The 23,600-nt window shown below is 48.2% G+C and overlaps 3 protein-coding genes and 1 non-coding gene across 8 annotated transcripts; all 4 read right to left on the bottom strand.

The window, feature by feature from the left end:
• Positions 1-98: 98 nt before the first annotated feature.
• Positions 99-9,994, bottom strand: LOC115387472 (ubinuclein-2-like). Of its 3 annotated transcripts, none has more exons than XM_030090185.1 (17): positions 9,327-9,994; positions 7,419-7,547; positions 7,111-7,212; positions 6,845-6,976; positions 6,482-6,588; positions 5,901-6,402; positions 5,323-5,393; positions 5,111-5,240; positions 4,912-5,018; positions 4,715-4,825; positions 4,354-4,497; positions 4,165-4,215; positions 4,036-4,078; positions 2,644-3,957; positions 1,358-1,565; positions 833-901; positions 99-612 (listed from the first exon to the last, which is right to left on the bottom strand). In XM_030090185.1, exons 1-17 carry the CDS (start codon positions 9,669-9,671, stop codon positions 566-568), a joined length of 3,612 nt encoding a protein of 1,203 aa, XP_029946045.1. In that variant the 5' UTR covers positions 9,672-9,994; the 3' UTR covers positions 99-565. The 3 variants fall into 3 exon arrangements, with proteins under 3 accessions (XP_029946045.1, XP_029946046.1, XP_029946047.1); XM_030090186.1 differs by having other exon boundaries at positions 6,482-6,585; XM_030090187.1 differs by lacking the exon at positions 833-901.
• Positions 9,995-12,028: 2,034 nt separating this feature from the next.
• Positions 12,029-15,215, bottom strand: rpsa (ribosomal protein SA). The gene is made up of 8 exons (XM_030090188.1): positions 15,162-15,215; positions 13,952-14,123; positions 13,476-13,594; positions 12,979-13,224; positions 12,600-12,728; positions 12,358-12,517; positions 12,259-12,279; positions 12,029-12,166 (listed from the first exon to the last, which is right to left on the bottom strand). Exons 2-8 carry the CDS (start codon positions 14,082-14,084, stop codon positions 12,072-12,074), a joined length of 903 nt encoding a protein of 300 aa, XP_029946048.1. The 5' UTR covers positions 14,085-14,123; positions 15,162-15,215; the 3' UTR covers positions 12,029-12,071.
• Positions 13,297-13,437, bottom strand: LOC115387813 (small nucleolar RNA SNORA62/SNORA6 family). The gene has a single exon (XR_003931429.1). It is a non-coding gene; the product is annotated as a small nucleolar RNA SNORA62/SNORA6 family (small nucleolar RNA).
• Positions 15,216-17,378: 2,163 nt separating the features above from the next.
• On the bottom strand, positions 17,379-23,266 carry slc25a38a (solute carrier family 25 member 38a). 3 transcript variants are annotated; one of them, XM_030090192.1, is made up of 8 exons: positions 23,182-23,266; positions 21,950-21,983; positions 19,501-19,625; positions 19,263-19,347; positions 19,000-19,179; positions 18,751-18,919; positions 18,487-18,647; positions 17,379-18,183 (listed from the first exon to the last, which is right to left on the bottom strand). In XM_030090192.1, exons 2-8 carry the CDS (start codon positions 21,962-21,964, stop codon positions 18,061-18,063), a joined length of 858 nt encoding a protein of 285 aa, XP_029946052.1. In that variant the 5' UTR covers positions 21,965-21,983; positions 23,182-23,266; the 3' UTR covers positions 17,379-18,060. The 3 variants fall into 3 exon arrangements, with proteins under 3 accessions (XP_029946052.1, XP_029946049.1, XP_029946053.1); XM_030090189.1 differs by having other exon boundaries at positions 23,153-23,224; XM_030090193.1 differs by lacking the exon at positions 23,182-23,266 and having other exon boundaries at positions 21,950-22,007.
• Positions 23,267-23,600: the final 334 nt, after the last annotated feature.

The following is a 23,600-nucleotide window of genomic DNA, read 5'->3' as shown; positions in this document are numbered from 1 at the left end:
TCTGGAATGTTTGCATGTTCTCCATGTGCATGCATGAGTTCAGTCCCTCAGTCCCAAAACGTGAGCACAAGTGATCAGAGTTCTGGATGAATAATCAGGCCTGTTCAAGATTTTAATTAAAAGTAGGCTTGAGTTCTATACAGAAACGAATTCACCCAAGAATTCAAGTACATTGAAAAGGTGTACAGCTCTCCGTTTAAAAAAAGCTCAAATTCAACAATTTGCAGTTTACATTTCTTACAGGTATCAGTGATAATTACAAGGTAAAAACAGCACCGAATAGACACTGACCATGCATCAGAGGGAGACGTACAAAAAGGCACACAGTCCCGCCCATCAAACAGCTTCACACACACTCTCGCACACACAAATCTCATACACTCCTCCCCGTCCACAGTGATAGAGGTCTATGTTGTAAACATCGTTTAACAGTTCTATGAAGGATAGTACTGAAAAATTATCAAATTGTTTTAGAAAAGTTAGATTTAACTGTGGTGTTGATGAGATTGTGAGCAGATGAAGTGTTGTTGCCACGTCCACTCCCGTCCCACGGCGTCCCGCCGGATCATAGTGTCTTCCTCTTGGAGTCTCCTCCTTGGCTCTGACCGACATCTGAACGGGAAGAGCAGGACGTCAGTCAAACCGTCGCCACGCAAACAAAACAAGGACAGCTTAAAAAAAAAAAAAAGATCAGGCATGCTGCCACTGACAGATGAGCAGAGAAACAGGACGACCCCCCCCAACCCCGAGACAGAAAACACCAGACGCTTTGGAAAAGGGAGGGGGGAGACATGGAGCAGGCTGTTGAGGAGGAGGGAGGGTCAGAGTTTACCTGAGAAAGCGAGCTGCAAGTGAGGAGGCAGAGCAACCTGAGACCCTGACTGGAGACTCTTATACAGATCTGAGGAGACAGGACAGGGCAACAGGAGACCGGGAGGGGGGAGGGAGGGAGGGACGGGGGGACGGAGAGGGGGACAGGAAGTGACGCAGATGGAGACGTGACCAGTAACGGGAGCAGAAGAAAGAGGAGGAGGAACAAAAAGAGAGAAGAAGCAAACAAAATGGAATGTCTTACATTAATCACATTAAGCTTCAGACGCACAATATGGTGATACAACAAACACACAACAGCAGAGTGGCACGCACACACACACACACACACGTAACACTGGCTTCAATTCTCAGATTCAATTGTATGTGAAGGGTCTTATTAAGAAGGAACATCTGCAATGTCTTCAACTCATTTCCACAACCTGAAAACCTGAACTCCTCATCATTTTAAAGTGGAGAAAAAAAACGTTCAGTTCAGCATCTGGGAGACGGAGCGCCGGCGTCTGCGCCTCGTGGCGTCACTCACTCTGCGTCAGGGTGGAGAACGGCGCGTTGCTACTGGTCGCCGAGCCGCTGGCCGCCGTGCCGGAGCCGCCGGAGCCCAGGGAGGGCAGGTTGAGCAGCGGCGGGAACTGGAAGGGCAGCGACACCGGAACCAGGCCCCCCAGCATCCCGAAGCCCAGGGAGAGCGGCGAGGTGGAGCTCAGCAGGCCGCCGCTTCCCGCCGAGGACACCTGGGAGGACGCACAGAGGCATCACTGCAGGAACTTCACAATAAAATACCCACTTTCAACTCGTCCTGATTAATAGTCTTCATCTTCTGTTGTTTTTAGAGAGGCAGCTTCAGTCTCTGAAAATCCACTGACAACAAAAGGTCAAATTCTCAGAGTAAAGAACGCAGGAGGGCTTTTATTTTGGAAAAACTATTTTTCCTTTTTGAACTCTCTGAAGTTTTAACACTTTTTGAAGTACGCAGCTGTTGTCTGATGCATCAATGGGCTTTCAATATAGTAAAACTTTTTTTCTTAACTTTGTCAGCATTTTTCAATCATATTTTTACATTTTGTGCCATTCTTAAATAAAAAAATCTCAAAAAGTGGGAGGATGTGAAAGGGTTCTTAATCCAGACCCGGGAATTAAAGAAGTTCCAAATATCTCAGAGCTCCAGATAAGAGTAGGGCCCCGGTTACGTGACTTTAGGTGAAAATGCTTCCTTTTTGAACTTTCACAACTTTTGGGAGAAAAAAAAGCCCGTTTCCATGGCAACAAGAAGAAACAACGAAAACTGTGCAGTGTTCCTGCTGGGCCACTAGTGGGTGCTACTTGTTTTTGGGGCAAAACTAAGTAGGTTCAGTGATTTCCGCAACAAAAAGTTTGAGTTTTTACTTCAAATGATTGCAGAGTAATCAAGTACTCAGGCCAAAGCCACTAAATAGGATATGAAATTCAATTTTTAAAGAATTTTTATACAATAAATAAACTCCTAAGCTTAATGTAACTCTTGATGTAAACATCTGAAGCACCTTTAAACTCTAAAAAAATGACTGCTATTTGAAGTATTGACACTGATTAAAATGAAACAGAAGAAAAACTAAAAACTTCCTGGAGACTGGAAGAAAAAGTTTGAATTCGTTCGATTAAAAAAGATGCAGAATTTCTGAAGCGAAGCTTTTCCTCAACACGATCACTGTGTTCTCTCTATCCAAGCTGTCCAGCTGTGGACTCGCTGCGGTGAACCAGATGTTGATCAGTGATGAATTCTGTGGCAGATTCTGTTCATCCCTCTGCCTGCAGACGAGCGGCGGTACGAACCTGCGGTAACTGAGAGGAGACGGCGGACGAGGGGACGGACACGACGGGCTTGGCCCCCTGAGGAGTCCCGCCCCCGGGCCTCTGGCGCTGGCCGGCGGCGGCGGCGGCCGTGGGGGAGGCACTGGATCCTGAATGCTTGCTGATGGATGAGGAGTTCATAAGGCTGGTGTTGGCGGTGCTGTTGGGGGTCTTTTGGCCGCCCGGAGGAGCGTAGCTGCCTTGCCCCGGCTTGGTCGCTCCTCCTGGGGCACCTGAGAGCGGCGGGCGGAACCCGGCGGGGCTTTTGGCGGTGTACTGGTGGAGGGTGGGGGTTGCCTGAGACCTGGGACTCTGGGAGACGGAGGACGAGGTGGAGGTGGACACGGTGACGGCCGGGTTGAGGGTCCGCGGCGTGAGCTTGACGATGGGCGGGATGCTGCTGTGGGACGACTTGGTGAGCGTGGCGTGCATGGGCGTGATGAAGTTCGACTGGGGCTGCGCCTGCGCGCCGGGCTTCAGGGCGCTGGACAGCGTCTGGGACACGGAGGGGGACGCCTTGCTGTGGGGCGTCTGGGACAGCCGGGACGCGGGGAAGGACTTGGCGGTCATGAGCGAGGGCGAGGACAGGGCGTGTGGGCGGGGCTGGGGCGGCGTGATGATGAGCGCGTCGCCGCTGTTGGCTTTATTACTACTATTATTGCTGCTGCCTTTGAGGAGGCTGGACGGGGGGGCGGAGACCCCCGCCTTGGATCCCGGAGCCAACAGCGGCGACGCCGTGGGAGGCGGGCGGGGCTTGGGCGGGGGCACCGAGGCAGCCATGTTGGCTTTTGTCAAACCCACGCCCAAAGGTCTCTGAGCGTTCAAAACTGAGTGTCTGTGCGCCGGCGCCGTTCCCTTGACGACCCCCATCCCGTCCATCCTGACGGAGGACAGCGGGGAGGACGTGATGGACGGGGGCCGCGCCAGGGAGGAGGAAGACAGCGAGGTAGAGATGTAGTGAGGTGTGCTGGAGCCCGGAGTGCTGACGGAGGTCTTCTTCTGCTGCTGCTGCTGGATGAGGGGCGAGCCGTGGAGGCTGGAGGGGGCGGGGCCGGGGGCGGGCCCGGTCTTGGGCCGGTCCGGGGACGGGGGGCTGTCCCCCTGGGCCAGGCCTTTGGCCGCGTTGCCGAGGATGGCCAGGGCCTGAGAGATGGAGTCCAGGGACGGAGCCTCGTCCAGGGAGTCCAGGCAGATGGGCTCAGACGGAGACGGAGGCGGTCGCTTGGCGACCTGGGCGGCGGGGGACGGGGTGGCGGCGCCCACCAAGGGGGGGGCTCGCTGGACCCACGCCGCCTCCTGAAGGCACAAAAAGAAAACATTTACAACATGCATCACTCGGTCCGTGGCTCGGTGTGTGGAGCCTGCGGCTCTCACCTTGGGCTTGGCCTTGGGAGTCGGGACCATCTTCTTCTTGGCTCTGCAGGGAAACGAAGCAGCAGAGTGAGCGCACGTGGAGCGCACGGCAGCCACTGAAACAAGCGGTTAAAACGCCGGGCGACTCACGTGTAGCCGGTGAGATGACCGTGAGCCATGGTGCTCTCCTTAAACAGCATCCTGAAAACAGAAGGGCGGGGAAGACGCGTTCAGGGTCGGGGCTGGAGCCAGACAGGAAGCAGAGTTCTGCTGGGACTGCTCTGATCACGCCGAGCCTATGATGGGATCATGTTCAGGACTTCTGCGAGCGTCACCCACCTGGCCTGCATCCAGCCTTTGGGCCACAGCGGCTTGACCTCGGTCTCCATGAAGGCCTTGAGGTAGTCTTCCAGAGACAGAGAGTTCTTCCCCTCCAGCTCGTAGCAGCCGAGCTTCACTCGCACCAGGTTACACAGCAGAGCCCTGCGGAGCACGTGCACACGCTCACCAACTGAACGGAAACGACGGCGAGGCGCCGCTGGCGTCTGCGGCGGAAACACTGCCCGTTGGAGGCACGGCTGGAGGAAGACGCCTCGGCTCATCCCGGCAGAACAGCCAGTGCTCTCCGTCAGTCGCTGCTCGGCACCACAGCCAGTCGCCGTAGCGTCTCTTTAAGCCCCGCCCCCTCGCCCCTCCTCACCTGAGCTTGTCGTCCCAGACAAACTTCTTCCGAGGCCCCATCACCCTCTTCCCCGGCTTCTCGTCGTCGTCGTCCTCCGAGCCGTTCTTCTCTCCCTCCTCCGACTGCTGCCTGGGAGCAAACAGCAGAACGAGCGTCACACTGAGGAGATCCTGCGCCTGAAGCGAGGGTCTCCGCTGCCGCCGCCGCCGTCTTACTTTGCCACTTTGGCGATGCAGTCCATGTTGTAGCGGGCGATCTGCTCCGGCATCACGCTGCACACCGCCAGCTTCAGCTTGAGCAGCGGCGTTCGGAGCCGGTCGTCCTGCGGGGAGGAAGGGAAAGTCACACCGGCTCGCTCACCAGCACAGCCGCAGCCGCGTCAATCCCGACGGAGTTTTGGGTTTTTTTTCTCACCTGAATGTTGAGGCTGAGCTTCTTAAGGCGTTTGAGCAGAGCTTCTTTATTGCAGGGCACGAAGGCCTCCAGGTGGGAGTACACGGCCGAGCGCACGTCCAGCGGCTGCTCCTGAACCTGCAGCTCGATGCTGACGGACACAGAACCGCACAGATCAGCCGTCGTCAACCAGTCACACACACACACTCTCACACACTCTCTGAGGGACTCACTCCAGGAGGATGTTGTTCATGTCCAGTGTGAAGAATTTCTTCCTGCCCTCTTCGTCAAACAGCCGCGACGCCTGAGACAGACGACAAGTCAGACACACCGGCGCCGCTTCTTAACACACAAACTATCCAAACCATCCAGCCACACGTCCTGTGGAATCAGCGGAAACCTCCTGACTGACCTCGTTCTGGTTTTAGTAACATCACTGCTTTTCAATTTGAACGACAGGTGTTTCTGACATGTTTCACTCAATGACAAGTTTCCTGCTGCTCTAGAGGCAGGGAGGCGGCAGGCCGCATTATCAGCGACTCCACCCACCCTGCACATGTGCTGATTACCCCCCACATGGAGGAGGGGGGAGGGGGAGGGGCGGCATGGGGCAGATTCAGTCAGAACCGCGTCACCTCACTCCTCTGTCTGATCATGTGTGAAACTGCAGATATTCATTCACTAGATTCAATAGATTCACTATCAACGGAGATTCTCAAAACACTGCAATCAGGACACCGTGTTGAGCTCCGGACTGCAGAACGACTCATAAGGAGAGAAAACAGAAAACGTGGGAAAGCGGACTCCGTACCGCTCTCAGGTCCTCGATGCGTTTGGACAGCGGTCCAGGAAGTCCTCCGGGCAGAGGGGGAGGGTTGGCGGTGGTACCCGGCGGCACGCGGCCCCCGCCGACGCCGGCTTTCCCCCCAACGCCGAAGGAGCCGTTCTCGCCCTGCGCCGGGCTGGAGGGCTGCGGCGAGTCCAGCATGCCGAAGTCCAGGTCGCCCATCATGTCCTGCAGCACGTCGTTGTTGGCCGAGCCCAGCAGCGACATGACGGCCGGGTCGGCCGCCAGGTCCGCCATGTTGCAGTCGTTGCCGGCGGCGGCCTTGGGGTGGGCGTTGATGAGCGCGCTGTTGGCGCCCGGCACTTTGGCGTTGGGTCTGGGCAGGCCGCCGGCGGCCATGTTCTTCTTGCGCATCTCCTCCTTCTCGCGGGTGAAGCGGCGCAGCATGTTGGCCAAGTGCAGCGAGTCCTTCATCAGCTTCTTCCTCTTCTTCTTTTCGGGTCGGTGAACATTCAGAGCCGAGACTCTGAGGGGCGAAGACACGGAGGACGACATGAGCGCGGCGTCTCACGGTCCAACGGAGACCAGGAGCCGGCGGGACTCACCCAGGCTTTGGTACTTTGTTCTTTCTGGGCTTCTTCTCCTCCAGAATTCCTCCTTCCTGCTTTTTCCGTCGCTTCTTAATGACCCGTTCCTCACCATCTTTCGTCTTCTACAAATAAACGAAACATTTCATTTTTCTGGTTTACAGGAACGATTCATATGGAGACAAAAAAAGAAGCATATCCTTTGAAATGACATCCGTACTTCTCCCTCATTACCGCAAACTGATATGACAAGAAACAGGAAGCTGTATGATTCAGTTTCTATGAAAAACAGAGCTATTAAACATAAATTCAGAGCGCTTCAGTTCGTCTTCCCAGCCAGAGTTCACGTGTTGGCACAAACAGAGCGAGATAAAAAGTGACCTTGAAGTGATTATCGTCGGCCCCTGCGTTCTCTCCCTCGGAGTCGGACGCGGCTCTGAACTGCAGCGTTCCCGTGTTGATGTAGAAACCTCCGTGTTTGGTGGTGAGAGAGGCAGGAACCAGCTCGTCGTACTGAGGGCGGGTGAGGGGGAGGGTCACAGTTACCGGGACAGTCTTACTGGAGATATCGCAACGACGAACATCAAGCTGCACGTCTGATTTCTCCACTGTGGGACCCGAGCAAAGCAAATCCAGAGCAAACTCACCGCCTCTGAATTGTCAATAAACGGGTCGGTCTCATCGTAGCCGTAGCCGATGTCGATGAGATCCTGCATCCTGTCCTTCTTCTTCTTCTTCGAGACGCCGCCCTGCAAACACAGACGCCAGTATTTAACGGACACAACTGAAGCGTGGTGGGTTCCTGACAAATTAGAGCCCAGGATTCTGCAGCTTGCTTTCCGTCACAGAGCATTATGGGAAATAAAAATAAAGCTTTACCAAACAGCCCAGTCAGACCTCGAGCTGTAAACTTTATAGAACTGGTCGAGTTTCCCAGATTCCTTCCTGGACTCACATATTTGTTCTCAAACTTTCGGGCCAGCTCCTCCACCTCCCTCCTCTCTCTGTCGTCGTCTGCAAACGGGTCGCTGGGGTCCAGCGGGGGGGCGAGTCCTTTGGGTACCACGGACCCCGGGGGCTTTACCTGAGGGGCAACAGGAAAACGAGACTTCTTACCAACAGCTGCAAATGTGATTCCTCAGACTGCAGTGCAGCTTCTTCTGTTGTCGATTCTGGACATTTATACATAATTATGAGATGAAAACTGTCATCCTAAATCCACAAATCAAGGTCATGAAAACAAACAGCGCATCAATAAATGCCTAATATTTAACCCTCAGTCCACCAGCTCTGTAAATCATACACATTATGTATAAATTACAGAGGCAAGAGGACAAAGGCCAAAGGCCTAAAAGAGTGAGAGCAAACAGCTCCTGTTGGGAGTGACGAGAGACAGAATAAGACACAAAGTAGAGCAAACATGTAATCAAAAAGCTACAATATGAAGAGAACTAACAAAATAAAATTAAAATAATCCTAAATAGAAGCAGATTGAACAAAAATGTGCATGAAAACAGACACACAATGATGGAGAAAAAACTGAAGTGACATGCACAAAGCAAACGTAACTTAAGAAACCACACAGGTGCATGAAGGAAAGGATTAGAATGCCTAAAACTGACCAAAAACAAATGTAAACAAATGTGAAATCTACCTGACAAAACTTATTTCATCTTCAAGAGAGGCGCCATTAAATTAAAACTGATCACAAAGATACACAACACTAGAAAACAATCAAGTCATCCGTGTGTAAACATAACAGGATGGAAAGGTTTCTCAGGTAACAAGAAATGACCGTAACAAAACACTGCAAATGCACAAAAAGACCAAAAGCAGGTGCAGAGTGGGAAGGAACAGAGAGGGACCAAAACCAGGTCCGACTGAAATCAAAACTGAAAGAAACATGAAAATCATCACAAACCTCCATAAAAACACAAGCCGAACGTGCGTGCTGTCTGCTGAGGAAACACTAACTGAAGGCAAAATTTGCTCTAACTTAAAAAAAAGACCAGAACAAGTTCAAAACTGACTCAGACTTTTTCAATGTAGAAGAAAAACCACTGTACAAATACAAAAAGACGCAAACTGATGACTGAAGACGGCATAAAGACAGTTGAAAAACCAACAGGAAGCAAAACCTGCACAAAAACACCAGGAAGGGACGAAAACCAATTAAAGAGAAACAAAGATAATAAAATGTGACCCAAACAATCTAGAAACTGATCCAAATTTTCAAATAATGACAAAAAGTAAGTACAAAACTACTAAAGAGAGAGGCAAACCAGGGAAAGAGACAAAAATAATACATAGAGACTCTAGCAACTGAGAACAGGTGGAAAGATAGATGAAATGGTGACAAAAAGAAGCAAAATCAGCACAAACACTGGGAAAGGCATGCAAACTTAACAGAGTGACAGAAAAAATGAAACAGTGAGTGAAATACATTTAAAAAAGAAATTATGGAAAACACACACGAGCAAAAGAAAACTAATGACAAAGACACGAACACACAGGGTGGGTCTGCTGTCGAAGCCCTGTCTGCAGGTCTTTGGGGACCTCATTCCAGTGTGTGTCCAGGGACGTGTTGTCTCTTAACACATCAGTAACACACTCATCCCTCAGGGCGCTTCCATGCTGTCAACACTGCAGTCTGCAGATGTCATGAGCCGTGCGGATAAAGCAGGCTACAGAGCAGGAAGCATCGCTTGATCCAAGCAGCACGGGGCAGCTCAGGACACTTCCAGAGACGCTCCACACACCGCCAGGAGCTGGAAGCGTACAGGCTGGAGTGTAGAGATGTGTGCATGTGTGAGAGAGCCATGCGTGCAGCCCGCTCCACCACGGAGCTGCTGTCTGCCCTGACCTGAGACAGAGTTGAGTGGACCAGCTCGCCGTAGTTGAACTCGGAGGATCCCCGCTCGTTGGGCTCGCTCAGCGGGATGCTGAGGCGGACCGTGGGCTTCTTCTCCTCGGCGTCGCCTCCCTTGGCGTTGCCGAACAGCGCCGCTCCTCCTCCTCCACCTGCACCACCAACTCCTCCTAATGCTCCTGCTGCTCCTCCTGCTGACCCCGCCGCCGCACCTCCACCATCTTTCCCAAAAGTGATGTCGGCGGCCTCATCCTCGCGGCGGCGCTTCTTGCTGGACTCCGGGGTCGGCGTGCTGAAGGAGGAGATGGTGACGAACGGCACTTTCCTCGGCTCTGCCATCTCACGCTGGAGCGTGGAGCGGGGAGCGCCGAGCGCGAGGCGGAGAGCGCCGCTGGCTGGACACCGAAAACCGGAGACGATCGACGAGTGCGCGCTAGCTAGTGGCTGTGCTAGTTAGCTTCCTCCGAATGAAGAGCGACGACTTTAAGCTCCTCTCAGCCCGTTTTAATCCATATAGTACAATCCTCAGCGCGGGCCCCGTCAACTAGGAGGGAGTTAAAGAGAAGGAAAGCGCAGTTTGGAGAGCTTCCATGAAATCGGTGGTTAGCTACCGCAGGGAGGAGAGAGAAGGAGAGAAGGAGCCATCTTGATGGTTATTATCATTATTCAGAGGCCGGGCGGAAGCCGGGCGGAGAACAGCCGCGGCTCCACCAATGGGAGCGCAGGAACACGCCCACCTGACAGCACGAGCGCGAACGTGCAGCCGCGGGCTGTCCGGACCCCTCCGAGAGCGACTGTTTACTGCCGGGAGAAATACATCAATTCAGCAATTAACCTTTAGCTGTTTAACACTTTTTAAACCAATTAACCTGCAAAATGAAGAGAAAATGTTAAAGAAAAAAAACTTAAAAAACGTAACTCACACTCAATTCAGCTAAGCAACCACACTGCCCAATTCGATTTCTAAACCTAAAAACTGACAACTATATAATGTTTAATGAATACCAGCAGCACAAAAAATAAATTTCCTCTCAGTACAGTGCAAATAAATTAGAAGTACATCCTAAAAACATTGAGCAGCAAAAGGCTCTGTACTTCATGGTGGCCATGTGTCCTGCAAGGACAGTGAAGGGGGTTTTGGATGGCCCCGGTACCGAGGGAGAGCTGCGTGTCATCTGCATAACAATGAAACTGTACACTGTCCATGTACCTTCTTTCCCACTTAGTCTGTATGGGGCCCAGACATCTCATCACCTGCAACTTCATGAATCCGAAGATGACTTCAGAGGTGCCTTCTAGCCGAGCGTGCCTGGTGACCCCCTAATGGAAGGAGAACAGTGGGCATTTTAATCAGATGAGTTGCATGTTGAGTTTGGGTTTCTTCCCTCGGTCCAAAACATGCATAAGAGTTTAAGTGATAAAGTCAGATTGCCCCAAGCTGACAATTAAGTTGAAGCAGAGGCCTGTCTAGCTGGACAGCTCCAGTGCCCTGCTACCTTGAACAGATTAAAGTGATACAGAAGCAGGGTGCGAACTATTGGGGGGCCAGGGGGGTCTCAGCCCCCCTTGATGAGACATGAGCCCCCCTGAAAACATGATTTGTGAAATTTTGGGGGGGGGCCTAAATATTGGAAAAATGCTGTTTCCCCCATGTATTTCCTTTAATTTGTTATTATTGATTTTGTATGATCATAATCATGGATTATATGCAGAATTAGGCCAATTTTAATGGATGATTTTAATAGAGATGCCGACCTGCATGCAGTACTTGTCCTCACCATTGAAGCGTGGGGGCGCTATGCCTTAAACGTCACTTAAAGCAGACATATGCCCTCCGAGGCACGCGCATCCCCCCCCCCCCCCCCCCCCCCCCCCCCGACAGCCGCGGTATAGCTCGCACACTGTACAGAAGACAAATAACTAGAAAATACCTTTCAAAACACTTTGCTTTGAGAAGTTCACAACAGAACATCATATAGCTTTAAGGTGTGATTTTAAAGTGTTCAGGAATTGAAAAATCTGGATGTTGGCTGGGTGGACCACATGGTGGTCATACAATGGAAGGATAGTGAGGCTGAAGAGGCAGACCTGATAGAGGGAGAAGGCTATGGGTTACCTTTAGTGTCAGCTGGTTATCTGCAGAGCAATTAAATTGTATTTAAAAAAAAAAAAAAAAAAATATGGCCAAACACGAAATCTATGAGGAGCATAGGACAAAGGACAGAGCCCTGGGGAACACCAAAAGAGGTGGAAGTACATCTGACAAATTATCCTGCCACCTGCTGCTCACTTGTAGTTCCTAGTGTTGCCTTAGAACCTCAAAAGAAACACCGACTCCCAGTGGAAAAACCTTGTAAGTTATCACATCCATTTAACAATTGAACTTAACCTCTTTGAATGTTTTACAATTTGTAATTTCCCACTGGCAGGTTGAGACCCTCATGCAGGCCAGGTGACATGTTTGAAAACCCAAACAGGAAACCTGCTTTACTGTGATCAGTGAATTGGTAAAGGAGGCTCGGTTTGGTTTATTAAAATCTCCAGTGGATTAATCGTAAAAAAATTTGACTGTTAAAAAAATCCCCACAACTAAAATTAATCCAGAGGAGATCCAAAACTTTCTGTGCACTTCAATGTATGGAGTCTGCAGATTTTAATTCAAAACACAACGTCCACAGATTCAAACAGAACAACAGTCCGAGTGTAAAAAACACTTTTATTGTTGCCGAGGTTGCAGGTTTAAGACCAGTCAGACGTAGCGCCGCCCCAGTCAGAAGTCTGAGCCGTGGGAGCAGTGGACCAGTCCTCTGTGGCGGGCTGAGTGCTCCAGTCCTCTGCAGGAATAAAGACAAGATGTTCAAGACTTCTCTCAGGACACTAGAATAATTCAAATGTTTGCAAATGAAGACAGTGGAGAGGAGCTCACCTGTCTTGACAGGAGCAGCAGCTGAAACAGAAAATAGACGTTAGGTGAGATCAGAAAGTGCGGAATGTTGATACAGTGTCAGGAAGCTGGTGGTCTTACCAGCAGGGAACTGCTGGATGGGAACAGACGGCACCGCGACACCCTCGGACCAGTCAGCCACCTCAGGCTGGGTGAACTCTGCGGCGGGGGCGCTCCATTCGGTCTGGAACTCCTCCTTTCCAACAGCCTTCTCAGCAGCAGCCTGTTCCTCCTTCTCAATCTGCAAGAAGAGGAGAACGTGCATGAAGAAAACCGTCGGAGCTATCTGCTGGAGCTCACTCAGATCACTGAACTGCTCTCACCTCCTCAGGGTCCCTGTAGAAGTACAGATCGGGCATGACCTCCCATGGGTGCTCCCTGGAGATGGTTCCCCTCATCCTGAGGACCTCCCTGGCCAGCATCCACCACATGAGACCCACAGAGTGGTGACCCTGAAACAACCACAGACCTGTCAGACGGGATCTACTCCACACCTGCTCATTTATATTCATTAAGAGCACTGTAGCAGGACCTCTACCTCCTGCACCCTGAGTGGTTCAGAGGGCGGAGGTGAAGGGTCAGGCGGTTTTCTGTAGCACACAGCCACACCCCGCACTGCACAGATGGGATAGTGCCGAGCTCTAGTAGTGTGCAAGACGGTAAATCTACCCAGAGGCTGCGCTCATGGGCAGCCGTTCCCACCTTGTTGTTGCAGGGGATGGAAATGTCCACGTATCTCAGCGGAGAGTCGGTGTTGCACAGGGCGATGGTGGGGATGTTGACGTAGGAAGCCTCGGTCAGCGGCTGGTGGTCCGCGCGAGGATCCGTCACAATCAGGAGGCGGGGCTCCCTGAAAGCTGCCTGGATCTGATTGGTGAAGGTACCGGGGGTGAAGCGACCGTGGAAGGTGGTGGCGCCGGTGGCAGAGGCGAACTTCAGCACGGCTCTCTGAAGAGGGCAGGAAAACAGTTAACAACATGATCTCACAGCTGTTCATTATCAATTAGGCGTTTAGCAATGACATGTGGCCCAGGTCACTATCAAACGCCAGTCATGGGACAAGCAGTCCTAATGGTGTTAGCGAAATCCTGGCCTGCTTGTTTTTGCACACTTCCGACACCAGAACACCGACATCAGTGCCCGGTTTTAATAGTGTGCGTATCAGAGGGACCGAGGTCCACTGTTCTTCAGTCCTTCACCTGTCCAGTGTTCCTGGAAGAGATGACACACACGTCGGCAGGGTTCTCGATGGCAACAATGGCCCGGGCTGCCAGGAGCAGCTTCTCCCAGGTCTTCTTCAGGTTAATGATGTACACACCTGAGAATGAGGGAGACAGTGATCAATAAATACACTGCTAAAAATCTAATCAGCGACAACACAGTAGATAAAGCTGCACAAGAGCATCATTGGTCTAACTTGAGGGTGTTCAATGACAATTTTCAGCATATAACAGCATACAAGACTTAACTCTTTGAAATCTACTATGGCCATGATTGCATGAACTGAGGAATTCACCGCCGCAGCTTACTCTGAAAGCTTAACATAGCATTTCACACTGATTCAGTGAACACAGATCTTATTTCCTCCAGCAAATTGGCATAGTGCCATTTACACTCAGGTTTTTCTGTAAATTCACATTTGTAAATGTACAGCTTACTCAACACTTGCACTCACCGTCGCTTTTTCTCTTATAGACGTACTGCTCCATCTGGAAGTCCAAGTTGGTGCCTCCCAGATGGGTTCCTGCGGCCAGGAACTTCAGCACATCCTCCTCCTTCATTTGAAGGACATCCAGACCTCCGGACATCGTGACCGCTTTCCCTGGAGTTACGAATAAGCGGGAGAGCTGGGAAATTAAAAAACAGAAAAATCAGTCAAGTACTTACACACACAAGTCTGAAAAACAAAGCTTAAGCATCACGTCAATATCCCTTTCACAGTATTCCCCACATTAGGTCTGACTTTGACCATGTAGCAATGGGTGGAAAGGCAAAGTGAGGTAAGTCCATAAATATGCACCAACTGTTTAAACCAATGAGGCTGCTTCCTTATACGTATTTTTTTTTAACAAACTAGGAATCCGAAACTAAATTGTAGCTTTGCTTCATTTGTGGGCTTTTCCAACGCCGACGATGTGCTTCTCAAAATCAGAGTTGACATGCATAAAGTCAATCACTAAGTCTGAAGAACTCAGCCATTAGTCAGACTTTGATTTCTTTAAACATTTAATAGGGGAACCTAGCTCAGCAACCAACTCTCTTACAGTGTTAGTCGCATACAATTTTGGTTTTAAGGATATATGCTTGGATTGTCCGTCACAATCCAGAAAGACGACACTTGGTTTTATCATGTAGATATGGGCCATTTGAGGGCATATCAATTCGTAGAGTTAAATGCATCTGGAAGCTGGCGTTCACGTGTTGTACAAGAGTAATTACAGTAAGTCAAAGTCTGAAGAGTTCACATTTTACACAATCGCTAGCTGATGAACTGAGTACTTGAACTTCAGTGGAGAAAACCCAGCTTAACTACAGACTGCGGGCATTTTCTCCGACAAAACCGCTAGTAGAAGCACGTCCATCTTCTCAGTGACAGGGACATGCATTTGGAAATATTTTTTTCCCAATATGCACTTCTAAAGTCACTTAAAACCCAGTAATGTGAACATAACGACCCGGGAGATACAGGAACACGAGCGCGTGGTGGCGGCTAAGTTAGCTTTACCCGTTAGCATACCCGATATACCGGAAAATTGCTGAATTAAAGTCACGATATAAAGCACCTTGACCGCTAATTTGCTTCTTTACTTGGTAATCTATCATCACGCAGCGTTTTGAATTTGGTGATTTGGTTTATTTCGACAAAAATGACGATTTAATCTCACCACGAAACAACGCCGTATGGAAATCTGCCCACACGGTGAAAAAGAGGGCGCTGGGAGGAAGTGACGTAGTATAAATAGCAGATTCTCGCCCTGTGATTGGTTGGTTTTTCCGAAGGCGCGCTTGTTGTATTTACGCGCATCAGCCGGCAGGTGGCGCTGCGCAAACGTGGTGCGGAGACAAGCGGATGGAACGTCCGTCGCTCATCCCATATTAAGACAATGGAGATGGAAAGACCATATTAAGACAATGCTGAGACGCTGACTGCGCGGTGAAGGACTGACCTGTGCTCAAAGCCTGTTTGTTCGAGATAAGGAGTTCCAGGAAGAGAGGCATCACAATATGTACACAGTGACACAGCATGTTGGGAAATTATTTCAGTATTTTATGCGCAATTAGTAAAACCTGTAAAACACACAGTTGCAAAATGTTGGATGTGACAAGGATCGGTTGGAATGAAAGCAGTCGATGAGCTGTACGAGGGTGTTTTAGACAACAAGCGTGGATGTAAGTGTTGGTGGAAATTACAAATTAAGGGAAAAAAATAAATGGATTTGTTTTGGAGTTGTTTTCTGCAATAGGTGAAGGTCAAATACACAAATTCAAAGGCATATAGAACAAGATTGGGACAAAACATGACACGGATTTACATTCCATACACTCCACATTCCATACAATAATGTCAGAAATGTCAAAATAACACTTTTTGGATCCTAAAAGAAGCTAAAACTAAAGCAGAAATACTAACTTAACTTGTACCTTCAGTGTTGCGCACTGAGTGAGAGAGTTAACAACGATTATCACACATCTGACCCAAGCTGGGGCTACAGGGCAGTGGAGCTGATCTGAGCTGACTGGCTGACAGCAGGCTACACCCTGTGTAGGTCAACTCCATCTGAGAACACACACACACACACACACACACACAAACATCCAAGTTCGTAAATGGAAGTGTCAGCTTCATGAATTCTGAATAATCGTGTATATTTAGTCTGGAAGTTGGCATCCTGGTTGCAATAAGTCAAAATGTGTTTCCAAGAAAAGTTTCCTTTCTTATTGAGGGATTATGAGGCCTCACTTTTCTATTTAACGTTTGCATGTTCTCCCTGTGTGAGCATAGGTTTAACCTGGTTTGCTCCCTGTCAAAAACATGCACATGAAATTAAAACGGGTCCTCTAAACTTATAATAAGTGTGTGTGTGTTAGTCCCATGGTGGACTGGTGACCTGTCAAGGACTGATTTCAGCAGATGAAAGTTCCTGATTTATTTAATAGACCCACTTTATATTGCAATCCCAAGGATGGTGGTTGATTTCACCAGCTCACCCAGACCACGAGCACCCTGCATGAGCATCAACATGTGAACTATTTATACATAAATATACCATAACTAAAGTACTATAACACTGCAAAATGCTTTAAGACAGCCGAAGTGGTGAAAACACACCATAAAACTCGAATCAATTCACCATTTTTAACTGATCTGAATAAATTTCAGTCTTTTCCGGTGCACAGTTCTGACAGTTTGGGTGTAAAACGAGCCACAGTGAAGGTTCGACTTGTGGTGCATTCAGTGAAACATCTGCAGCCTCAGACCTCCACTCCTTACCCCGTTTTCATTGATGTTATTTCACCACTCGCCCTGACCGACCGCTTATCTCCACCGAGGCGATAAGTCTTTGGCCCTGATGTTCTGTGCTCTGCTGTAATCTGGGCTGCTGCGATACGTGTCGCCCCCCTAACACTGAACAGTGTTAATTTATGTCAGTGACAAGAAACAAACAGAGCACAGAAAACTGAATGTAACTGATCAGAATTGTTATTTTTTGGTGGTTATTTTTTTACCTTCTTTACATTTTAAAATCTATTATTTCTGGTGGATTTTGGAGCTCTGCAGGAGAAGAAACTCTGAACCTGAACCGAGGGGTTCATGTCACAGCGACTCCAGGATTCCAGTGTCATAAAACTGAGCTGCTGCACTCAGAGGTCAGCTGGCTTCAGGCGCTAATATGAAACTGTCAGCTCAATCATTTACTCCATTAAAAAAGTAAAAGCGAGTCGGTCTTATGGAAAGTGACGAGGCTTCTTCAGATTACGTCAGGCAGTGGGAGGAAGATGCTCTGTAATCTGGATGTTAGCAGACAGATGTTTCGACACAAACACTCAAAGACTCGTTTCATAGGATTCATTTATTATTTACATTCCTGCAAAGTGTTTTATATAAAAAAAAGAACCTGAAGTAAAGAAGTGCATCAATTTGTGTTTCAGTCCGTCCCAACTTCAAACAATCTTTAGATCTGTAACCATGGTAACCACCCTGCTGTGAATAGAGCGACTCGCTACACCCCCTCATGGTTCAAAGTGGCATTGCAGGAGTTCACATTCTTCGCCTTGCAAACATAAATTCATAAAAAACCTGTATCAATAAGCATGTTTCATGACTCAAAGATTAATTTATCGTTAAAAGTTTTATACAGTTTAGCAAAAGGCAACTGAAATAAAAGTCACATTCTAAGGCAGATAAATGCAGAAGAACACATCTCACCTCATCAACACTATAAATAACACTGTTTCCTCTCAGGTTCAAACCACTGCTGAGGTTAAAGTGCACGGCTTCAGTCTGAGCTGGGTCTGGGATGCCGTCCCCAGTGATCACCGTCTGCGGCGTCTGGTCTGCCCTGAGTGGGATTTATTCCTCAAACACATAAAATCCCGCGGCCGAGTGGCTGTAGTGCAAAAACTAAACATGACGGCGTGGATTAGAAATCCGTTTTGACAGCTCTGAAGCACAGGAGCGCTCAAACTGTCCACACGCCTCCTGGACCGGCGCCGCCGTGAAACTCCGTTCCTCTCCAGCTCCCGCTCTCAATCCCCCAAAATGTTCCTGGGCCACGTTCCTCTTCAGGACTTGAGTCCGAGCTGCGCCATCATGTGTTCGTAGACGGTCCACGCCATGGCCGACATCAGGGTCCGGCGCAGACAGCGAGGGACGGCGCCTCTGAAGAAACCCCGCAGCCCCGACTCCTTCCAGGGGGACAGAGGACAGACAGGAGACATCACTCAGAGCACTTCCTGGAGTCTTTGTTTCCATGGAAACAAGGCAGCATTTTCAAAATTCTGTTCTGTAAATGCAAAACGTTTCGGATGTGAAAATGCAAAAATGATGCGTTTTCACTTGAACTGCTGTCGTGTAAAATGTCTCAAATCCCATAACGAACGGTGATTTCTGGCTTCAACCGGGAATCCACAGAGAAGAATCCTGAGTATAAAGTGCAGCTGTTCCATCCAATACCATGATCTGATCTTAAAAAACCACTCATCAGTTACCGTGTGGATGAGTGTGACGGCCTGCAGCGTCCTCAGCTGCGGGTTGACCTGGACCTGCGTCTTGACGACGTCCGCCGGCTGCGTGATGAGAGACGCCAAGACCCCGGCCAGGATCCCACAGCCGAAGTTCGCCAGGGCGGCCGAGGGCGATGAGCTGATCTCTGAGGGGAGGAAAACCACGATGCCGGCTCGATTCAAGACAAACCGGAACGATCCAACACACACGGCCACTCTGTGTTCTCACACACACACACACACACACACCTCTGGGCAGCGCGGCCTTGGTCTGGCTGTAGAACATGACGTAGATGGCGGAGAAGGGGACGTCCCTGAAGAGCGTGGCCATGAGGCCGGAGAAGAGCGCGGCGGGGCCCTCGGTCCTGCAGACGCTGCGCAGGGCGCCGGCCACGCTGCCGTAGCTGTACCGGCCACACTGCAGCGCAAAAAACACACAGCCAGGGAGTCAGCGCGGGCCGGGGGGCATTCTGGGTAGGAGGGTTTCCCTGTGCGTACTTCAAATCGTGTCTTGATGACGGTGACGGGCAGCATGACGACCCCCGCCACGGTGCGGGCGCCGCCCCCCAGCAGCACGGCGTGCAGGGCCCCCGGGGGGCCGTCCGGGAAGAAGTGCTGCTTCAGGGAGTAGAAGGTGCTGAAGTAGATCCCCACGCCGGGGATGGTGCGAGCGAAGGACTGCGGGACACAGAGCAGAGTGTCAGGAAGGGGGGGGGCCCGGCGGCCGAGACCTTCTGGAGGCGGCGTGACGGGCTCGTTACCGGGGAAACGCCTTTCCACAGACCCAGCAGCCTCTCTGTTCGCACCACGGTGAGCAGCACAGACACCATCCCCACCCGGCTCGACCTGCCGCACCGAGAACACAGTCAGAGGCTTCTCCCCCCCCCAAGGTCAATGAAACACACACACACACACACACACACACACACACACACACACACACACACACACACACACACACACACACACACACACACACACACACACACACACACTGACCCAGGCTGCATGCTGCCGTGCAGCGTCTGCAGGCGGGTCTTCACCAGGTCCAGGGGCTGGAACAGCAGCGTGGAGCAGGTCCCGCTCAGAGAGCCGCACATGAAGGCCTTGAGGACCGGGTGAGCCTTGGGGGGGGGGGGGGGGGGGGGGGGGGGGGGGGGGGGGGGGGGGGGGGCACACACACGAGGCTTTAGTTCTAGTTCTGCGCCGCGGACCGCTTTAACCGGTTACGTAACGGTCAGGTCAGCAGTCCACCGCAGGACAAACACAGCAGCTGCGCGGACGCCACTCAGCTCAGGTGTGTGTTTCTGGATTCCGGGAGGAAACCGGCCTGCAGGGAGAACATGCAAACTCCACATCGGAAGGACTTGAAAGCCCAACCAGGACTCACAGGGCGCAAGCTCACGACCAGACAGAAGAGTTTACCACGACACCAACACCCTCCTCAAACCGCTTGATATCGGAGAGGAAGGATCATAAAAACGTTTACATCCACAATCTGATTCTTTTGGCTCGTTTCATCTTTATTACATAAGAACTGACAAAACAAACAAAATGTGACTGTGAAATTAAAAAAAATCTGAGTAGTGTGTGTTAATATCATCCGAGACCGAGCTGCATGTTCAAAATGATGATTTATCACCTATAAATTCTTTTTTCTTCCTTTTATGTTTTTCTTTGCAGAGTTTATCTCAGTGATTCTACAATGAAAAATAAATTTTCAGTTTGCTTTTCTTTTGCAAACATGTGAGATCTGAGCAGAATTCAGATGAAAATCTGTCTCTTAGCTGGTTGGCTCAACTTCATCTGGTTTCTATTGAGTTCAATTTAATTTTAATGTCACCTTTCATTGGATATTTGTGTGTTTACCTCGTGTTTCTTCAAATTAATTGATTCTCATTCTTCAACGTTTGTTTGTTGCAAACGATCTCAGATCCTGAGACACAAGTTACCAAACCAAACCAGCAGGAAGCCTCTTGAACTCTTTCACCGACTCAAACTAACAACCAGATAAATCATTTTTTTAACATCTCATGAAGTTGTTTGGTTCACAAAACTTCCAAAACCCACACTTCTCTCTTTCTTTCGTTTGAAATAAATAACACACTTAGATTTCTGAATTTGCTGACCCTTTCACGAGGTTTTGTCCTCTTAAAGAGCTTCATTCACCTCTGGACTCAATTATCAGGTCAAAAGAAACCAGGCTCAAGAAGTTAATCAGTTTTTTAGGACTGCTCTCTGCCAGCTAACGGAGTTTGTTACATAAGATGTGATAGCAGTTATGAGTGTGCTGATTAAACCTGAACTGAAGGAGCAGGAACAAACAGAAAGCCGGAATACTCTGGAAGAGTCACAAAATAACAACCAGAGCCAAAAACTCCCACAAAGCAATTCAAAGAGACATAAAGACAGAGGCTTATCGAACACTTATTACTGGAAAATTACCCTCCCCCCCCAAAAAAAAACAACATAAAAAGAACAAAACAGATGGAAAAACTACCACAAAGAAGCAAAATGAACACAAAAGGGTGATGTAAAAGGTGAAGAGAAACTAAACTGCCATAAAGAAAAACAAATACTGCAAAGGAATGAAAATCTTAAACTGACCTAAAAGAACAGCAGCATCCAAAGTAGGAGATGGAAAACATAAAAAAAGTATGATGGCAAATAAAGATAGAAAAAAGATCCAAAAACTACCGTAAATAAATTAAACCGACTGAAAAAAGACTAAAGCTCACACCCAAGTTTTATATAAAATATCGAAACAAAAAGCTGCAAACAATTAAAACAACTAAAGTAAAAACTTGAAAAAGAACTAATGGAAACAAAATGATGAGAAAACGTAAATGTAGAGATAAAAACACCGAACTGTCACAAAGACATGAGGAATAACCACAAAAAGACTCGATGAGTTCCTCATGGACCAAACAGCAGCGAAAACCAAGCAGTGATTCAAAATGAGCACAAAACACAGAGAAGCAAACAAATCTACACAAACTGAAGCAAAACGTATACAGAACTTAAAAAATCTGAAGGTAGCAAAAAACTAGAGCAAATTCTTCACTAAGACATGAAACTAACGTGAACTACCGATAAATACCCAAAATGAACAGAAAGTGAGAAGAAACTACCACGAAACGTGACCGCTAAGAGAGAAAATGACCACAACACAACGTGCAACAAGCACAAAAAGACACAATGAGAGCTGAAATAGGAAAAAAACAACCAAAGGGTGAAAAAATGGCACAAAAATAAACAAGATTATGAAACACTTGACTCGAAATAAATTAATCCCAAAGTGTGAAACTATGAAAGTATGTAAGAAAAAAAACACCTGAAAATGACAAACGTGTGCAAAAGTGACGCAAAACCATAAACAAACAAACAAAAAGAAGAGAAAAACAGAAGTGTGTGTGTGTGTGTGTGTGTGTGAGAGAGAGAGACTCACCAGGGTCAGCTCCATAGCTCTTCAGTTAATACACCTGAACAGAGGAACAGAGCAGCAGATGAACACACACACCCCCACACACACTTTATATACACACTGATCACATGGCCAGCAACACACTCCTCATTTGACACAACTGACACACACACAGCTACTCATTAACCAACTGGAGACATCCCGTTGTTCACGAGACTGAGGCTGCCTGTGTGTGTGTGTGTGTGTGTGTGTGTGTTATTGATTTCAAATAATTTCACTTCCTTGACACAGCATTTCCACATCACTGGGAGTTCTGTTTCTGTTGGCTCCATATTGATAAAAAGATATTTGTGAGATGAAACAATCTCAAAGCGTAATCAACACACACACACACACACACACACACTTCAACATGTTAGAAAACACCCCAAGACAAAAACACTAAGACAGTGGTGCAAAACAAAAAAAGAAATTCATGGAAATACCACAAAGTGACATAACGTGACAACGAAAGAACAGAAAGAGATGCAACACTGACGAATTGCTAAAACACAGAGGTATAACTGATACTGAAGTCTGCAAAAGGACAAAAATAGGAAAAAAAACCTCACAAAGACACAAAAAATGAAAAGAAATGAAATATAAAACTGTGTACAGCAAAAACAAATGACAATTACATAAAAAAAACTATTATCCATGTAAATAGATGGAAAAGTAGCAAAAAACTGAAAACATACAGAACTGACATAAAAAAATACACAAAACACTTAAAAAAGACCAACATGCCATATAAACAGCTCAGTATATGAAACATTTAGGAAAACAGATACAGAATAATACCAGATATCTCAACTCAAGTGAGAAAATAAACACAGAACTAAGAAAAGCTGCAAATCCACCAGATACAAAATCACAGAATAAAAATTACACAAGTACACTAAAACAACTTACTAGTAAAATTACACACAAGATGAGAAATGAAACAACCACACATTGATTAGTACTGTCAAAGAAAGACTAAAAAACCCACATAAACACACCAGAAAGACGCCAACCTCTAGAAACGTGACGTGAAATGAAAAGAAAAGATAAAAACGTCTGTCACGGAAGAAGAATGAAAGAGAGAACATGAGGAAAAGAAACCACATAATGACCCAAAACACGCCTGAAAATTGATCTATTACAGACTTTTTCAACCTAAAATCTGAGTATAAAAGTTTCTTTTACCGTCTGTAATCAGGAAATCCTACACGAACCTGTAAAACGAAGCTTTTCCACTTTTTTCCTCCTGACTTTCTTCATAAAACTAAAAACCAGCCGGTTCCGGTTTCAAGGTCAAGCCCCGCCCTTCCAAGACCTCCTGTCTTCTGATTGGCTGACCTTCACTCTGACGTTTACATTTCAAAGCAACTTTATTCAAAACGCAAAAAATACAAACTACAAAAACATGCAAGTAATTCATTTTGATTTAATCGTTATTTATATGAGTTTTCAGAAATTAAATGCAGCTCGATGTAATTTACAAGCTTTGGGTTTGTCAGTGCAATATTTCTGAAAATTCTTAATTGATCAACCTTTCAGATACGCGTTGCAGCATTCTAAAAACATACACAAATATAGATTTCAAGTTTTGAATACCAAAATTCCAGCAGCTATAATGGACAAACTCAGTCGT

The sequence above is a fragment of the Salarias fasciatus genome, chromosome 4 (assembly GCF_902148845.1).
Source record: "Salarias fasciatus chromosome 4, fSalaFa1.1, whole genome shotgun sequence".
NCBI lineage: Eukaryota > Metazoa > Chordata > Actinopteri > Blenniiformes > Blenniidae > Salarias > Salarias fasciatus.
Note: the sequence above shows the minus strand (reverse complement) of the source record. Positions and strands in the feature narration are given on the sequence as shown.

Bases quoted from the DNA above. Each gene is read 5' to 3' on its own strand.
- LOC115387472 (XM_030090185.1), bottom strand. From the start codon at position 9,671: ATGGCAGAGCCGAGGAAAGTGCCGTTCGTCACCATCTCCTCCTTCAGC. The intron at 7,213-7,418 runs GTGAGTCCAGGA...CTGTGTTTGCAG, and splicing joins GAAAGTTTGAGAACAAATAT to GGCGGCGTCTCGAAGAAGAA. The intron at 6,589-6,844 runs GTCACTTTTTAT...GTTTATTTGTAG, and splicing joins CCGACGATAATCACTTCAAG to AAGACGAAAGATGGTGAGGA.
- rpsa (XM_030090188.1), bottom strand. From the start codon at position 14,084: ATGTCCGGAGGTCTGGATGTCCTTCAAATGAAGGAGGAGGATGTGCTG. The intron at 13,225-13,475 runs GTGAAGGACTGA...TGCCCTCTTCAG, and splicing joins CTTCCAGGAACACTGGACAG to AGAGCCGTGCTGAAGTTCGC. The intron at 12,518-12,599 runs GTGAGAGCAGTT...CTCTTCTTGCAG, and splicing joins TCTACAGGGACCCTGAGGAG to ATTGAGAAGGAGGAACAGGC.
- slc25a38a (XM_030090192.1), bottom strand. The intron at 18,648-18,750 runs GTGTGTGTGTGT...TCCTCCCCTCAG, and splicing joins CAAGGCCGCGCTGCCCAGAG to AGATCAGCTCATCGCCCTCG. The intron at 18,184-18,486 runs GTAACTGATGAG...TCCCCCTGGAAG, and splicing joins CCGTCACACTCATCCACACG to GAGTCGGGGCTGCGGGGTTT.